At 45.4% G+C, this 18,340-nt stretch overlaps 3 protein-coding genes across 7 annotated transcripts in view; 1 reads left to right on the forward strand and 2 right to left on the reverse strand.

The window, feature by feature from the left end:
* Window positions 1–668, reverse strand: part of U2af50 (U2 small nuclear riboprotein auxiliary factor 50) — a 40,316-nt gene extending 39,648 nt beyond the window's left edge. The window contains exon 1 of the mRNA XM_089544568.1: window positions 474–668. Coding sequence (XP_089400694.1) covers window positions 474–501 — 28 coding nt within the window. The 5' untranslated portion in view covers window positions 502–668. The remainder of the gene's footprint in view (window positions 1–473) is intronic.
* Window positions 669–693: 25 nt separating this feature from the next.
* Window positions 694–6,692, forward strand: LOC149342236 (GPALPP motifs-containing protein 1-like). Of its 2 annotated transcripts, none has more exons than XM_089544569.1 (7): window positions 694–835; window positions 1,012–1,136; window positions 1,266–1,672; window positions 2,169–2,333; window positions 3,409–3,510; window positions 3,599–3,661; window positions 6,483–6,692. In XM_089544569.1, exons 2-7 carry the CDS (start codon window positions 1,106–1,108, stop codon window positions 6,624–6,626), a joined length of 912 nt encoding a protein of 303 aa, XP_089400695.1. In that variant the 5' UTR covers window positions 694–835; window positions 1,012–1,105; the 3' UTR covers window positions 6,627–6,692. The 2 variants fall into 2 exon arrangements, with proteins under 2 accessions (XP_089400695.1, XP_089400696.1); XM_089544570.1 differs by having other exon boundaries at window positions 3,412–3,510.
* Window positions 6,693–10,607: 3,915 nt separating this feature from the next.
* RasGAP1 (Ras GTPase activating protein 1) overlaps window positions 10,608–18,340 on the reverse strand; it is a 37,468-nt gene continuing 29,735 nt past the window's right edge. For 2 of the 4 annotated variants that reach the window (XM_089544567.1, XM_089544564.1), the window contains exons 19-20: window positions 15,948–16,140; window positions 10,608–15,648 (exon numbers count right to left, since the gene is read on the reverse strand). In XM_089544567.1, the coding sequence (XP_089400693.1) occupies window positions 15,447–15,648; window positions 15,948–16,140 (395 nt within the window). In that variant the 3' untranslated portion in view covers window positions 10,608–15,446. Of the gene's footprint in view, window positions 15,649–15,947; window positions 16,165–18,340 lie in introns of all 4 variants that reach the window. The other 2 variants (XM_089544565.1, XM_089544563.1) reach the window with 1 other exon arrangement.

Genomic DNA, 18,340 nt, shown 5'->3' on the forward strand with positions numbered 1-18,340 from the left:
TGTATTATATTTAGCTGTGTGCCACGCGTTTACTGAACACTCGAATACAACTGCTACTAAATCGTAAGTGGGGATCTGGGGGAAGTACTACCGTCGAACATTGAGCCACTCGACTAAGCTTGCAATTTAAAACGCGCATGGCCATCGAAACAGAGAAGACGTCTGCGACGAGACACTCCAAAAGGTAAAAGCGCAAAATCACTGGCTAAAAGGATTTTTTGCTCTCTCACACCGAGTAGGAAAACACCGCGCGCACACCGCGGGAGACCCTACACCTGGCTGCAGCGGGGGGAGGTGGGTAAAGATTTACCTGAAAGACTCGTTTGTAAGGTTCCTAATTCGGGCGTTAAAATTATGCGCAATGAGGGTGACTTAAAACAGCAAGCAACAATACAACCAGCGTCTAATGCAGCGGTAGAATTCCAAGCGCGTAAGCTCAGTAGGCTTAGGCAATGAGAGCGCCAGCTACTCACCTTTGTCGAGATCTCGTTCTTCTCCCATTGCAGAGAAGCAAGAAGACTTTAACAAACAATTTTCGGCACCGGCCGCCTAAACGGCCGACTTCGTATAATCACAAAAGGGCTAAAAATTTGGACACAGCGTCACTTCAGCCACTTGCTACAGAATGCACCATGCACAGAAAACCGGCATTAGATGACGTACGAAGTTAGGATCACGTGGTCTCGATTCGCTACTTTGTCAAATAGACTTCTCAAGACTGCTAGCGCTGCTAGCTTCATTGGCTTCATGGCAATGTGGAGCTTTGTCTCGCAATATCTATCCACAGAAACACAGGTTTGTGAGGCGCTCATGGGGTTTGGAAGAGGCGAGCGTGGTTTGTATTTTGCATTATAGTCTTTATATTATTCTCTCTAGCCTCGAATAACGTTATGAATGAGCCTGTTTTGTTTGAGAGAAGACTACTGTTTTGCGGTGCTTCTCAGATTCAGCTTGGTGCCGTCCTGTCCTGTCGGTAGTGTGTTGCTTGCACAGCGACGATGTTTGTTTCAGACACGGAACACAGCGGAACGATTCGTGCCGGGAGGCTTTTTTTGTCCACTTGAAACAGTGGTCCTGGCTCTGCAGAACTACTCTGTTCGTGGTCATGTCTGCCTACGGGCCACAGCTCCCAGACGGTGAGCCTGAAGAGTAACCTCTCACGCGTACCGTCATAAAATCGGTGCTGCGTTCAAGCGTCTAGGTTCTAACGTCTGTTTTTAGTGCATTCCTAAGAGATGTTTCTCTTAATCAGCTTTTCCTCCAAGGTTTTAAAACCGCATCGACCAGCCGCGGAGATGCTGGATCGACTAGCGCCATCATCGGACCGGTGCTTCCGCCGGGCTTCCAGCTGCCGCGGCAAGACTCTGGCGGCGACGGTGCCGAAGCACCTTCCGAGGCGAAACCTAAACAAGATTTGTACGGGCCCAGTTTGCCGCCTGGATTTGCGGACACATCGCCTAAACCTGCCATCATCGGACCCGTCTTGCCGCCTGGTTTTTCGGCGGCTAAACAGAGCTCGGAACAAGACGAGCATGACGACGACAGTGACGGCTCGGACGATGTCATCGGCCCGATGCCGTCCGAAGCCGTTGGCGCCGACTACGCAGATGACGGCGCTGCACGGGATATCGACCGTCGAGCCACAAGCATGAAAAGACGTCTGGAGGGAAAGGTGCGTTTACTTACCGCGTTCGCGGCGGCTCTGCGGCTTTGACGTTCGGCTGTGATCCCAAGGTCGCGGGATCGAATCCCGGCCACGGCGGTCGCATTTCGATGGATGCGAAATGCAAAAACGAAAGTGTGGTTTGCGATGTCAGCGCACTTTAAAGAACCTCAGGTTGTCTGAATTAATCCGGAGCCCTCCACTGTGTCGTCTCTCAAAGCCTATGTCGCTTTCGGATGCTAAACCTCACTTACCATGCCATGTCGCGTCAATCAAGCAAGCTAAGGCTCATTCTTCCGTTTCTTGTCTACTTGCAATGAAGAGGAAAGATATTTAATCACAAGTATGACACTTTGGCCTCCTAACTTGCAGTGAGAAAATTAATTTTGGTTTTTTCAACCAAGCACTTGTTGTGTATAGAAAATAGCAAAGAAAGCCGCTCCAGCGTTAGTCGGCATGAATGGCAGCTCAGCGTGCAAATTATGGTCTTTTTTTCAATGTGAAGGATGAAGCAGAGCCACGTCGAGAGGAGTGGATGACGCATTTACCAGACAATTTGGGCCTTCGAATTGGACTTGGAGCCAGGACCTTCCGGAAGAACATGGAAGACCCAACGGCTGACCGTTCTGGTTGGACAGACACGCCTGCAGACAAAGTTAGAAAGGCAGAGGTGTGTTCTGTGTGCTTTTCGTTCTTTTGACCGTTCACACAGTATTTTCTGAATATGTAAGATATACAAGTTAACGGATGTGAACATGAGAAAGCATTCTTGCCTTGCTGTGGAAGTTTAAAGATGTGAATGCAACTAACATATTTTGTGAGAACAAGTAGAAAAAATGTAAATTTAATGTCACTTGTTGAGTTTTCGTTTATTCTTCTGTAAAGGCAGCGTGAGACAGTGCCAGAGTCTGAATTTGAAAAGGAGCCACACAGTCTGAACACTACAGAAGTTTGATTCATTAAGCTTGAGTCACAAGTCAGTGGCGATTGACGTCGGACTGTGGTGCGTGTTAACTATTCACTGTAAGCTTGTATCAGTAGCACTGGTCACGGTCTTAGATTTTCTGTTTACCCGAGGGACGGAACTAACGAATGTATTCAGAAGCCATTGTTGAAGATATTGAGCGCTATATTTTTTGCGAATTCCTAAAAAAATGTTTTTAATTAAAAAAATTAAAATCCATTAAAAAAAAATATTCACTGCTGTGTCCTCTCTTGGCTCTTGTCAAATAGAAACACATGTGAAACAACTCATGTAATGTCTCGGCCTGAGACCTTTGAGGAAATAAATGAAATGAATAAAACTCGAAACAAATTCATATAGTGTTGGTTCTCAGATGCTGCACATGTCACATGAAAGCTGACACTTGCTGTGTTAAGGGACATGACTACAATCTCAATAGCTGTGGCTGGCCCCACAGTGGTCCACTCTTCCACCCTTGGGTAGTTTAGAGTGCATTACTAAGCACTAAATGATATTTATAGTGATTCTTCCAGCAAACATGAAGACATGGCTCATGTATATTCTGTGATGCAAATGGTAGTGCATCTTTGAGCTGGTGTTAAATTTGTCAGCATTCAGGAAGGTGAAATGATCTGTTTGCCTTTGTGCCAATAATATCGTTCGGATATTGTGATCATCTTACAACTGTACCGATCTGGGCACTTACGTTCACCTCTGTTGCTTCTGGTGCTCTTAAATTAGTTGCTGCCGGTTTAGCAGTCTTTTCATTTGTTTACCACAGCAGAAGAAGTCAAAGAAAACAGAGGATGATGTGGAGACGTCACGGCATCAGAAGCGACACCGACAAGAAAAAGAGCTTGAAGAACAGCTGGAGCAGTACACTGTATGCACTTTTCATTTTTGCTCGAAGTGGAATTTTGCTGTTTTGTGCATTTTGCAACTAATAACATTCTTTACCTTTCTTGCCACAGAAGGAGAAGAGGTCAGAGTCTCTTCTTGACATGCACCGTAAAAAGAAGAAAGAGGAAAAAAAGGCAAGATAAAAATATATTTTCATGTTTTTCTTTTAGTACCATTGAAATTCAGTTTGCTTAAAGGAACGTAATTGGCTAAATTGAAAGAAGAAATAATTTATTTCACGTGTTTTAGCACGCACTCTTTCTAATTCTGAACAAAATGGTATAGCTTGTTTTCGTTTCAATGGTATAAAAGTGAGTAAATCGGAGCGGTTAGAAAAGGCATTCGTGTCATTTTTTCGCATTTCTCTAACTACTAGCCTATAGGGAATTCCATAAAAGCTGCAGGGCTCTGTACAGCACCGTGATTAAGAGCATTAATAACCATTAAGGTTGTTATGCAGTATACAAAGCAGAACAGGTGAAAATTAAACCCAAAAAGCTGAAGTTATAGCAGCATATTGTGGCCTCCATTGCTTGAGAAGTAGTTTAACGTTGCGAGTTGCCTGGATTGCCTGGAATTATTGAGACACTGTCAATGGTACAAAAAAATTTCCTCTCAAAAGCTCTCTAGCCTTTCCCTCTACCCCCACCATTCGTACCAGACTGGAAGTTGCTTATCTGCATTGTTACTGCAAGGTTCTTGTGATGTGCTGCCCAGTGCCCGCATTGAATTTTCATTCTTTTGGTTGTGTGCGCTAGGCAATTGCTGCTGGTTTAGGCGAGTCACTTGGTGCGCTTGTTTCACCTGAGGCCAAATTTTGGATAATTTTTGTTTTGCAATTCATTCCATTATAGCTCCTTGCCGTTGGCCAGCCCCATCTTCGATGCTTGAGCGCCCAACCGACATTGCTTGCTTAGCTGTCAATCATGACATCACAAGTCACCACTAAAAATGGTAGAATGGCGAAAAAGAATTGCGGGAAGAAATGTTAAAAAATTTGGCCCCTGCCGCCATTTGCGGTGCTGAAGAGTCTAGCCATTAATTGTCATCTTTCCAAGGTATCAGTGGTCTTGATAATGCGACCACAAACATATTGCGAGGGGGGAGTTTGAGACCTCACGAAAATAATAATAAAAAAAACGATTATATAATGCGATCTTAGCCTGTTCAAACTACAGCCGAGTGTTCCGAGAGAATGGAGACGGCATGCAAAAATACGTAAGCAACGAATACACTGATATTTTTTGAGAGGCAAAGCTTCAGAGATGCACGCAACATCATCGGGCGCAGCAAAGCTTCCTACTCTTGAACGCATGAGTCTTCCATGCAGCAGCGGCAGCTGTCACTGTCGTGACACCATTGTTTATTTCGTGCTGCCCAGCCCTGTTACCGTTTGCCCATCTTTCCTTTCCCTTCTACATTCAACTATTTCAGTGCCATGACTTTCTCAGCGGGCCACGCCACGTTCTCCCCACGTTCATGGCAACTCTCCTTTGCCCATGTGCGCCGTGTGGCCCCAAGGCTGTCGAAAAGTTGGCTTCTCTTAGCAGCCTCCAAGTCTGGTGGTGAAGCTCAGTGTAGCTATTAAAAAAACGTGTTTTATTTGACCTCAGTTCTGAATGTAACGCGAGACACGTTCCGAGACCCGATGAACTAAGCAAACAAAAAAAAACTTATTGTATACATATACGTAAATATAGTAATTAAGCACATGGCGCTCTTCTTGAAGAAAAGGCAGTTTATCCTTGTGAATCGTAATCCTTGGCAGAAGGTTTGGCCGACCAATACTTAATTGAAAGAATCAGCTTGTGAAGTTGAATTGTTGCTTGCTCCAGAAAAGCAAAACCCGGCTAAATAAAAATAGGAATCAGCCTGTGAAGTTGAATCCTAAGTGAGCCGTTTACAATTGCTTGTTCCACGAAAGGAAAACCCCGGCTAAGTAAAAATACTCTCAATTTATTGTAGTTGGTTGCTTTTGTGGCAAGGTCCCACCTTTGGTGTCTTATTAGGGGCTAGGAAGTGAACCTGTGATTGGTGTACAATAGTCACAATGCAAGTGCCTCGTATTCTCAAGCTTATCTCTGGTGTCACAGGCAAAATAGAAAGTCATGTACCTCAGGTGTTGGATGTGCATCAACTTAATCTTGTGCTCTGCTTCTGTCCAAAGCTGCAGTGGCTTAGTGGTGTTGGTGTTTGTCTGCCGATCCCAAGGTTGTAGGTTCGATCCCGGCTGCAGCGATCGTATTTCGATGGAGGCGAGATACAAAAATGCCCTTGTGCTGCATGATGTCAGCGCACATTAAAGAACCCGAGATGGTCTCAATTAATCCGGAGCTCTCCACTACGGTGTCCCCATCGCTCGTGTCGCTCTGGGACGTTAAACCCCGCAATTAACTATATACCTTCTGCCCAGAGTTATAAGGGATGGTGAGGGCAAATCAAAGTTAGTACTATGTATTGATAGATTACCACTTATTAATGACAAAAAGGCTTATTTCACTGAAAAAGGGGCTTTTATAAGCTAGAAAAGACAAAAAAAATTCAGTGCAGGTATTGCTGCAACCAGGTGTTTTCACAAGCAGACTGCGGTAACATCAAGACAGTTTTTTAGCGCGGATCTCGGAGGCTAGGCTACACTTGGAGACTGAAATCATAAGAGTTTTTGGTTTTGGCATCTCAGTTTTGAAATGAATGGCAGGAAAAAAAAAATTCTCCATTTATAAATTCAATTTTCTCATCAATAGGAGTGCCTTTTGCTGCTGAATGTCAGTATAACAAAGAATCAATTTTTTCTATGGTCTTTACTAAGGTGCCGAGTGATCAGGAGCAACGCAATTTAGCTTGTAAATACGTGGTACTCTTTACAAATGTTCTTTTCTGAAATTTTGTATGATGTCGGGGTTCCGTGTGAATTCATACTAAATTGGCTTGCTTGTTTGGCATCCCTCATTCTAGAATGAAGCGAAAGAACGGCGGGAGTTCAATCGGGATGAAGATTTAAAAATCAGCCGGATCGACTCCAGAGCCAGCAAAGCACTCATCAACAACGCTGCTTTCCTCAACTCCAAGTTTTCATCCGGTGAAAGGAAGTTTCTCTGAGCTCATTTCTGTACATATGTTTTTCCCAAAGAACACATTAAACATGACCTGTGTCAGTGTGTGCAACTTCCGCCTTGGCTTCTGCGAATAGAAACTGCAAACTAAATTGTTAGGCATTCAAGTTCCTTTGTGCAATCAAGCAGTCATGCCCCTCACAATTATCTCCTCTCTTCTTCAACTGCTGCAGTAAATAAGTGGCTGCGGCATTGGGATGGCGAGTCCATGGCTGTGGGATCAAATCAGCTGCAACAGCCACATCTCGGTGGAGGGGAAATGATGTCAGCGAATGTTAAAAGAACCCCAGGTGGTCAAAATTATTTGGGAGCCTCTCACAATGGTGTCTCGCATAACCCAACTGCAGCCCACATGCATATGGGCTATGTCCACAGTTAGGGAAAGGGGCAGAGCTCTAAGCATTTTCCGCTCAACCATTGACTTGCCATCGAGTGCACTGATGAAGTGACTGCTTTCCCTGAGGACAGGTTCAATTAGTGCCATTGCATTCAGAAGAAATGAACACGTCCTCGGCTAGAAAAGCAGATGGGCTGCCAAGCCAGACGTCTTGCATTCCAACAGACAGTGCTCACCAATGGCATGTTTTCAGAGCACACCATGTGGACCATGCCAGAGTCCTTCAATAAAAGTTCTAGTGAAGGATTCTGACCCTGCTAAGGTTTTCAAGGTCACCGGGAGGCCTGTGAACGCTAGCTGGTGAAACAATGCTGTGAAATATTGGAAAGCAACCATGAATGCACATTTATTGTGCAAAAAACCTAGGAACTCTGCGAAGACATGAAATATCAAAACAGATGTTGCTCATTGTTCTGTAGTTGCTTACATCTTTTCTGCAATAAATGCGAGTGTTAAGGCTTCCGTTCTGCAGAAAATCCAGCGGCAGCGCCGTTGTGAGCAGAAAAGAAGGCGACTCACATGCCACCTACATCACGTGACCTTTTTGACGTCATCACATCCTGCCCACCATGGCAGGGTAGGTAAATTGGCGATTGGTTGGGTCTCGCCAGCCCCACTGGTGGCTGTGTTTGAAACAGCTACCTGCTGGACGAGTAGTACGTTCACTTAACTTCTGCACCACTGTGCCAAGTGTGATACGAGGACTCCTTGCATTCTGTGAATTTACAGAATGACCAGTTCCGCATATATGGGCATGTCTGCAGAACCTTGGCAACGGAGGAAGAGTATCTACGTGGGGAGGTTCTCTAATGGTATATCGCATTGTACTCAAGGGAAGGTTAAGCGTTGCATGATCGTGAAATAAAGAACAGTATCCATGTCTGTGAAGTGATATGCAAAGAGGACTCCAGGCCACTCAAGGAATCCATTTACGCGATTGCGTTGTTAGACGGAGTGTCCCTACGCATAAGGGCTTAGGTCTATGTTCCGTACTTCATTGCGGAGCAGAAGCCTCTCATGAACGTTGCAGGTTATCAAAGAAGAAATGCATTCCATGCATGCCTTTAGCCAAAAATAACTTGAAAAATGCTATGGTACACTCTTGTTGCCCCTTTCTCCATTGTTTATATTTTACACAAAACTGTGTTATGGTGTGCAACGACAGGAAGTTACTAGAGAACAAAATTGGTGAGGAATTCAATTTTCTTGTGGTGGAGGGAGTGTGCCCTTTGGGATCAATTCACACAGTGCTTTGTCGTGATGCCTCAGTAAAGCATCAATCCTTTCATTGCAATTTGCATCACAACATGCTTTAAAATAAACTCCACAATCGGAGGAAACAAATGTTACTAGGAGCCAGCCATGTAGGGGGATTCGCAAGGATGTCTATCCAGCACGGAGGTTAGTAATTTGATCTCCATTTTCTTTAAAAGGCTGTACTTTACCAAGGCAGCTCTAGATTGCCATAAAAGTGAATTCAGTTTAAGCGTGACATTATTGCACACTTTTCCAGCAGTGAAAACGTGTGAAAGTTTGCAGGGTATGCCAGTGGTCTGAAACATACATAGGCCTTTAACTGACTGACAGGGGTGTGCGTTATTCAAAATTTTTAATCGTTTGCAAATAGCATTTACAATTCGATTCGCACCTCACTTTTATTATCCGATGCAATCACTCTTCATCTGAATTCGCGGTCAAATATTGCAGCGTATTCAAATGCTTGCTAGTTCCAGTAACTTACACTTGTCACACAAGTTAACCTCAGCATTAACACCCAGCACCGCACGGCAGAAGCGCGCGCATTACCGGTAGTGCTGGATGAAATCATGCCAACCAAGCGGCACGGTTGGAGTGGTTTCGTTTTCGCACTTTCGGTTTGAGTGCATCAAGGGGGTTGTAGCCCTTGTTTGAAGCCCTTTGAGAAAAAATGGCTGTGGCTTAGCTTAGTTAAGCGGCGTAATTGCGAAAGCAATATCCATAGCTGCGCCATGGTTCAGCTGGTAGTGTAGTTGGTGGTGATGCATCGGTTATACAATCCAATCCAATGCAATCTAATCTAATCTTATCTAATCCAATCCAATCCGCGGCGGGTGCAGGAGTTAGGCATCAGCCACCACGCGCGGCCTCGCCTCGCGACGGCACAAGTTGGAGCCCTGCTCTTGCAGCTGTGACGTCACACCGCTAGGCGCGTCGCTCAAGGTCAATGGTAGCTACCGCGGCCTCGCCACGCGAGGAGCTGAAAGTGAAAGTAGTATTGGTTCGCAATAAAAAAGGGGCTACAACTCCATAGGCTGACGCAACCATCAGTTGAGAGCTAAGCAGGGAAGCGGGCTGCGTGCTGTCGTGAATGCCATGTTAGGAGCTTGTCATATCGTCTTCAGGCGTCGTGAGGAAGTGTGCAAGGATGGTACCGCTCACGTGGTAGCTCCGTTCAGCACTTTTCTATGTTTTGGCAGCATTGCTCTGCACCTTGCCTCTCCACTAATAGACTGCCGACACCACTTCTCCAGTAAGGAAGAACCTGGCCACCTTCACGGTTCGGTAAGCTCCAATCATATAAGCATCAAGTCAAATTGTCATACGAGACTTCGTTCACAGCAAAATGTTGTTCAAAGAATTGCGAATAAGATATTAGCCGTCTACAAAACAAGGAGTATTACTATTAGTATTGTAATAAGGGACCAATTATTCATTGTCATCCACCCGAGCACAGCTATACGGCTACAAAGGAAACCTATACAGCTTTCTCAGAAACTTCGTAGTTAAAGAAAAATCCGTCCTGGTCCTGGGTTCGAACCCGGAACCACCGCTTCACCGTAACAGTCGCTCTACGAACTGAGCTAACCGAGACGGCAAGCTTATGGTAGGGCGAGACCGAATCGATCAATAACTCGAAGTGGGAACTGTGTTGGTCCAATGTTTAGGGGAATCCCCCCCAAGGTGGAGTAGATTTGTAATAAGGGAGCAATTACCTAAACATTGGAACAATACTACTAGTACTACATAATACCCCTCCCTTATTTAATGCCTTATACACATACTAGTAGTTGTGCTAGTTATAGGTGAAAACAAAGTTGCAATTCGCTCATTTCCTTTTATTGATTCTCCTTCTGTAAAGACATCTTTCAGTTTAGTTTACTTAACTACCTGTATTGATATTCAAAACTATTTGATTCGATTTGCAGCTAGTTTTCCTTATCCGTATTCGCTTTGCAACTGAAAATTTGATGTTTGCACACCTCTGCCGATTGAGCTTACTTCTATTAATCGGACCATGGATAAAGAAAAAACACAGCCAGTTTCAAAACTGCTGCAAGCAATATGCCTGCACAGTCGTTCGTTAGCACAGCACTTTGGTCACAGCACTTGAGGGTACATGTGTGTTCATTCACTCATGTTCAGCTGTTTGTAAACAAAGTTTCAGTAGGCAATCAATTTCAGATACGTAGTGCGCTAGGTTACTCTCAGCAGCAATGTTAAGTGCGCAAGCATACACAACATTTACTTTCTGTTCGTAAAACATTTTCATCAATGTGAAAAAAAAAAAAAATGTTGAATGAGACACTCATAAATGGTTGCATAAAATTCATCTTTACTCATCACTATATGGACGATGGGAACGTACACACACAACAAGAAGTAGAAAGGCACTCCCACGGCTTTGTTCTTGGTTGGAGTAAATATGTTTAGTTCTCAATAAATAGTGTCCACGCAACCAGACTCTCGCTTGTGACCGTAAGAGCTACGCCTCGCACCACCACAAAGTCCAAGTGGAAGAAACTTCGGACAGCACACTAACGTGAGCTCTTCAACAGCTAAAATGTGGAGTAGGTGACAGACAGGGTTACTCGAGTTATGTAAATGACACACCCCTCTTTGAGAGAGGAAAACAAAAAGAAAATGCTCGAAAACACTTCTGCATAGATGCTTCTCATCTCACAAAGAGCTTAGCCTAGATGCCCTTTTGTTTAGTCACACACACAGGCATACAACTTAAGCATATGACGCAAGCGAACCATCATTGTATTCCCAATTCTCGATCACCAGAGTTTGTTTTCTCAGCCAAGTCACTGAATACAATGTGCAGGATGCCACAGAAAACATCCCTCACAATACTCTTGCGAAACAAAATTTTGCTGTCACTACTTTCCCCTGGAGCCTTCTAAAGCCCACTGATGTACACAACTTTCATGAGCGGTATACATGTATGCAAGGCACTGAGGCAGTAATGTGGCTGCCAGCTGTTAGTACATATCTTATACTGTTACAGGCTTCAATCTGCTACAAAACTTGCTCCATGAGTTAAACAAAAATAAAAGAAGAGAAACTGCCGAAAGCACACGGCCGCCAAGCAATAACGCTGCCCTATTCCAAAGTAAAACACCACCGTAAACTTGTCTCACCACGACCATCACCATTTTCTTGCAAAACTGCACACCTACTACCAGTGAACCAACACCTCCTAACAAGTCTTGGTGTCTTCATATGCTTTCACACACCACTATAGTACACACTGCCCAATGGCACAGGGCTTCAGCTTGCAGAGTACACACAGTGCATGCCCCAATTTGTACAAAAAGCAAGAAAACAAGAAGACATTATTTGTACATGTACACATCTCGAAGAGGACTTCGTGCGCCACTAAACACCAGCATCTAAATATCAGCAACAAACAAGAAGACAACACACTGAAGCGGTCCTGCTGACAGGAAGTTGCACCTTGCACTGCAATGCCATTTGGGAAGTACACAAGACACTGAAGAACCTAGAAAAATTTGTTGCCGCTGCCCAAAATTTGTTACTACAGGCTACAAGAGGTTAAAAAGAGAGCAGGAGGTTTGGCTCAACGCTAAAACAGTATGTTCAAATGGGGAGTGTAAGGAATCTGTTCTGTTTAACAATTATCACGAAAACAATGCAAACTGCAATTTTAAACTGCAATTTTGCACCCGGTACACGTGGTGCCTTGTTTTAAAACCAGTCGGGCAGAAACAGAAGCTGTTGCGTTGATCACTAATGACACACAGCTTAGACCTGCACATTGATGACGCGCTAATGTAAGCGACCTAGAAGGACTGTGAAAGGCATAACAAGATCAGCACAAGGGGGGGGGGCAACCACAGAGCAGCAACTCTTGAACACAGTGAACAGCAGTAAGCCAGCCAAGTACAGCAGTAAAACAGAAAAAGCACACATACTCAAAGCTGCGAACTGAGAAATGATTGCCTATATGCAGGTATGTATGACAGCATGATGGCGACCTTAACACATGAACAAGTTGGCGAAATGGGAGTCCTTTTTAGCTCCCATCTAAAGCAAATGAGATGAGCACTCCCACATCCTGTCATGGGGAAAATATACAGTATACAGGGTGCCCTTAGTTTAACCACATTTTCTTTTCCTTTAAAGACACAAACTGCTGATGGCTGTGTTTACACCATGGTGTTGCTTAGCTTGAAGTGGCGAGCTGTAAAAATAAATGCAAGGCAGTTAAAAAGATAACAGCTCTGTGCCACAGCACTGCTGGAACGTGCCAGTGCCAGTAGATAATGAATTTTCCAACAAATTGCAATTTAGAGGCCAATGCAATGTAAACATGCACCAAAGTTCCACAACCAATTGCCAGGTTTTGCAATTATATAACTTTGATGCTAAATTCCAGCTATCTTGCGAGTAATCACCACAGCCGGCGACAAACCCACGATAAATATGCCCTAACACAATTCTTTTTCCTTAAAGATAAGATGCAAACTAAGATGACACCTTGTACGCATGTAGGTAACTTGCAAGTTTGTATGTAACACATTACATTAGGTATATTAGATATATATATATTTATATATATGTATATAATATATTAAAAGTACAGAAATACTACACTGGGAGAAAAAGAAATGAACAAGGGACAAAAAGAAAATGTAAAGGAAAATACAGTCAAGCCCACTTATAACAATATTCAAGTGCCATGGAAATACCATTGTTATAACCAATAATTGTTATAACAGGGTTGTGCCAAAAAAAAAGAAAGGATGACAAACTTCAGAACATTTATTGACAGTAAATACCCAGAGGGGTTTGATTGTTCTAATGCCTGTAAAAGCTCGTTAAATCGAACTTCAGGGAACCGGAACAATGTTCACCGATGACCAAAGCACCGCCATCACTGCGCCACCAGGAGCTTTGCGCACCTCCACATCACAGGAATCAAGCCAGCTTTTTGGAAGCTATTCTTATGGGAAATTCAAGAAGCATGCAGAACCAAGGGTGCGGTGACAGCTGACAAGAGTAAAACCGCACTGGCTGCATGCACGCGCGCTGCACTGACTGATTAGGGGTACGCATGGCGTGCGTAGCCAATACAGCAGCTCTCCTGACGCGATGATGCCTGCCTCTTTTGCTTTCGTGGCGTTGCTGCGCCAGCTTAGTCCATTGGTCGGCCCCACACTTGCACGCTTTTGTGTTGTAAGCATGGTTTTGCTGGTGTGGTTGTAGCATTTCTTTTCTTTTTCTGTAATGGTTGACACTCAATTACCTGATTTAATCGTTATAACCAATAATGTGCCTTGACAGCATTGCTATAAGCAGTTTATTTTACCATAGAACACATGGCAAAGCTGATGGCGCCATGACCGACCATTGTTATATCCGATATATTGTTATAACCAGTATTGTTATAAGTGGACTTGACTGTATCAACAAACTGCTCATTGCCACAGGTGGATGAATTGCACACCATTTGAATGTGCGATATGAACCGTAGCAGTAACTATTTGTCCTCTCATTTTGTTCACACTGCGATTGTTCAAAGCACAGTTATGTTTACCTAAACTCATCAGCATGTTTTGCACTGTTCTGATGTGTGGCAGCAGAGAGCCCGAGGCTTGTTCACATACGTTTTTGCTCAGCATCTTGAAGCAGAAGCAGAAGAATGAAGGCATCCTTGATGATAAGGAAAAATACACAATGCATGCGTTTGTACGGCGAAAACGGGGGGACATGATACCAGCAGTGCACACATGATGCAGTGACGACAGCAATGAAAAACGCCTCATTTCTCCCTCACAAAAGCTTACTGGAGTAATCCACTATAATAGTGTCACAGCAGAATGTGGGTAAAAAAATAAAAGCACGTAGGAAGGGGAAGGACATTGGCAGACTTGGGCAGATTGTCATTCGGGTCTGTAGATGGCAGTACACGAACAGAACGCCAAAATTAAAGCGGTCAAATTCTCGGAGGCCATCTTAGCGTCTATACATCCATCAATAAATAGCAGCTTTACGTTGTCACTGGGGAAGCTGCACACATGAAATGAAGCAGACACCTTAGTTTGCATACACGATACGCGAGCTGAAAGTTTCCAGCTAGGAAATGTACCCTTCCACACCAGTATGTATTGTGCACCTAGAAGAACATTATTTTGCATCAATCAAGCCTTCAGCAGCATTTGAAGTTACACTGCCACTCTTAAGTACATCTACAAAGGAATGCAATAAAACTGAAGTGCTTTTCTATATTCAGACAAAGCATGCCACTAAAACTAGAAAGCTTGGCCTCATGCAATTTGCAGCCACTGCTGTTGTGCAAAGGCTCCCTTAAAAGGCTTATTGTGCCAACAAGCTTCGCAGTATACAAAACTGGGTCTGCAAAACAGTTATAGGCTTCCCTTTCCCCCCAATGCTTAGGGCAGTCCTGACAATTCATAGAGAATTTGCAGGTGGCATGGCAGAATCACTCGATGAGAGTAAACTTGTGCCACTGCGCTCCATGCGAATCCAATCCTTGCTTAGGCTTCCTACATCGCTGGGACCCGCAGGACAATGCGAGTTGGAAACACTCGGACCTGCCAGTTTGTTGTGCTCGTAGCTGGCCACATATATTACTCTTGCTGATCAAGTCTCAACAGTGGCAACGTGCAGCCCTTTTCACACTGGAATGAAACAACTGCGTATGCAATAGGGCCTTTCCTTCTGCACAGAGCACTGGCAAGGGTCCTCACACCTACGACCACCTTTCCCTTTCTTGTATGTATATATATATGTATGTATAAACCAAAGTGCAGCACTCAAAGGGCACATATGTACAGGGCTTCACAAGTGAATGAGAAGGACCTTGGCTGACCGACTAGGAAGCAACGTGGCTCACACTCCCACCGTAGATAGACACTGGTTGTTACTGATGCCTGTGTGCCTGCGTTCTGCCCATGCTAGTAAGGAGCATGCGGGGGACAGCCACCGTAATGGAAGAAGGCGCTGGATGTTGGCACATCTACCAAGGCACCTTGGGCTGGGCGCGACGCCAGTTCCGTTCCCTCATAGCAACGGAACCGTTCGAGTGCGTGGGAAGGGCAGAGAGAGAGAGAGAGACTGTGTGAAAGTGACCGAGGATGACAGTGAGAGAGAGAGAAGTGGCTAAGGCACGTCCATGCGGCTGAAGACACTTCCATTGGCACTGCCAGAGGGCGGAGGCGGCGCTGGCGCAGGAAGAGGAGGAATGTTGAGATCACTGGTGAGGGGGCGCGCCAGCGACGAGGCGTTTGGCACAGAGGCTGTCCTCTGCTGCTGCTGCCGTGCAAACATGAGCAGGTAGTTGTCATCCCCAATTGGTGCTTGCCTGCGCAGGGATGCCACAGTGAGGTGGGTGGCGACTGGGACCACACATTACTGGCAAGTGATATGCAAGCAGTACCTTCTTTTTCACCTTTTATGACTTCCATGCATAAAAAAGCAACAAAGCAAGCTTGCTTTACATACTACGTAGCAGACTACTAAACCAGACTACGAAAATGAAATCTACACCCAAGTGCCTTAGTGGCTCACCTATGCTGGCTCTCAACACACTGACTGCACCAAACTATGTACTCTCTCTCCGTGTTGCATGCAGGCGTGTGTGAGAAGAGAGGTGGCACTCACTTGGAGCCATACTGTGTCTGGCGGTACAGGTGATGCCGATGGCGCTCATGCTTGAGCTCCATGGTCTCTACAAAGGTCTTGATAGAGGACAATGTGCTCAGCAGGCTGGCCGGATCCTCCAGCACGAACCCAGACGGCAGCCTGAACTCAACGCCCTGCACAGTGGGGCCCTGCAGCTGCTGCCGGCACGTCTCTGCAGGGGAAGGCACACACGTGGCTGCTCATGTTTGTCAAGCATGCTAAGTAACTGGACAAAGCATTAGTGCATGTGGCATCATGCATTTAAAAAGGCCCTTAGCACAAACTGAGCACACACATTTTGTCTCCTAGTCCTGTAGAGTGCGACATGGTAACACTGTAAACGTTGCTCGTAACACCAATATTCAGGTACTCTGTGTTTTACTTAGCCCAAGAAATACGAGACACTGCACCGATGGTGTCGCTACTTAACAGTGGATTGCAGCATGCGATATGACAAGCCTAATGACAGTGTGCAGGAACCTGATGGTAAGGTAAATGCTGAGTGCACTGCGAATTTCGTCAAGTAACACCAAAGTGTCAAGGGGATGCAGACACCAAATTTTTGGTTTGCATGTTCATTTCAAAAGTGGCATATTGATAGCTCCAGTACACAGGATACACAGCTTGGGATTTACCCTATTTACCGTATAAACGCGTGTAAGGGCCGCACTTTTTTTTCCAGATTCGGGGGCCAATTTTCGGGGTGCGGCCCATACATGCGATGTACGAAAATTTTTTTTAAGTAAAAACACACCAGTCAGGGAATGAGCGGCATTTATTATACGTTCAATCGTCACTCGCGGAGTATTTCGACTCTGAGCTGGTGCTGAGCTCCGGTGCATGCTCGTCTAAAAGAAGCCGCGCAGCATGTCTGCTGTCAACGCGTAGCCGTTGTTCTGCACTTCCATCACATAGCAGAGCAGCTCTTCTTCCAGTTCGGGAAACTCGCACGGCTTGCCTCGAAAAGCGCGCTTTTTGCAGCTTATGTTTCTCAATGCACCTTTTTGGTTGCACGATCATCGGACGTGCTTCTCGGCCACGTCGAATTCCCTGTCCGCCGCACGCTTGCAGTGTTCGAGAGCTAACTCCCAGTCGTGTAGCTGATAAGGTGCTTGCCCATCGTGTTAAATCTAAGTTACTCGGCGGCAGCACGCGAAAGCCACAACCACCACAACTGCGATAAACGCGCGAACACGCCACAAAAGGCTGGAGCTGGCGATACTGATGCCGATGTAGATAGCGAAAAGTCGCGACGCATAAATGTCGCGGCGGGGAAAAAAAAAAGACGATGATGATGATGACTACGGCCTCGGGCGCCATCCATTGACGGTTTTTGGAAGCTCTTGTGCGCGTGCTTGGCCTCCGCGATCAAGCCCTCCGCGATCGAGTGCTCAGTTGTTCGCAGCCGTAGCCGATCGCGGAGGCCACGGGGCATGCATTCAGAAGGCTATTCCCGCCTGAGTCATGGAAAGTTCGGGTGCGGCCCTTACACGGATTTATTTTTTTTTAATATTTCCTTCGGGAAAGCGGGGTGCGGCCCATACACAGGTGCGGCCCTTACACGCGTTTATACGGTACTCATGTAACTTGCATGCCTTTTTTCCCTAAAAATAAGGCTTCAAAAAGGGGGCGCGAAAATTACATGGGAGATTTCATGAACATGACCTAAAAAACTTTACAAAGGTCATAACGTGCATTGTATATGGTATAGACCGTTTACAGGGCGCAGTTCTTCCGTTTGAGATTAGATGGCGCCACAGGTACGCTCGGAACACGGCGTCATTACTTGCCTCGTAAGTCGCCGGCGTGTATGCCTCGACGCAGCAGTGGAAATGTAGAAAGAGAAAATACATGCTCTGTTGTGGATTGCAAGAATTGCGACAAACAGGTAAAGGGGCGGGATGCGATCGTTTGCGAGCTTTACGGAACCGAACTGCGCAAGGACGTACTGCCCCTGACTGCGCCCGTTGGACATCCACCCTTTCCGAACGGGCGAACGCAACACAAATGTTCGCAAGCGCTAGACAGCGAATATAGAAGGAAATGTCTCGACCTTGGAAAATCTCCGAGAGTAAGTGCACAACATAGCCGCATGAACAAGCTGTCCCGCCACCGAAACGTCACAAAAAAAAAAAACGACTTACGCTCCTATACCGCTTCTGCATATTGTGCAGTGCATAACTGTGCGAGCGCTACTGTTGAACTTCGCTCCAAGTAGCGCGGTTTTCGTGGACCGCAATCGGAATAAAGCATTTGTGTAACGGCTGCTGTGCTCTGCGGTTGTCACTTCCTCGCGATCCATGCGAGACAGTCAATAGAAGTGACTCCGGCTGATTACTTACAACCAACGAGACCTCGAGCATTTTCATGTC

Source organism: Amblyomma mixtum, chromosome 5 (assembly GCF_055824585.1).
Source record: "Amblyomma mixtum isolate Tamu chromosome 5, ASM5582458v1, whole genome shotgun sequence".
In the NCBI taxonomy this organism is placed as follows: domain Eukaryota; kingdom Metazoa; phylum Arthropoda; class Arachnida; order Ixodida; family Ixodidae; genus Amblyomma; species Amblyomma mixtum.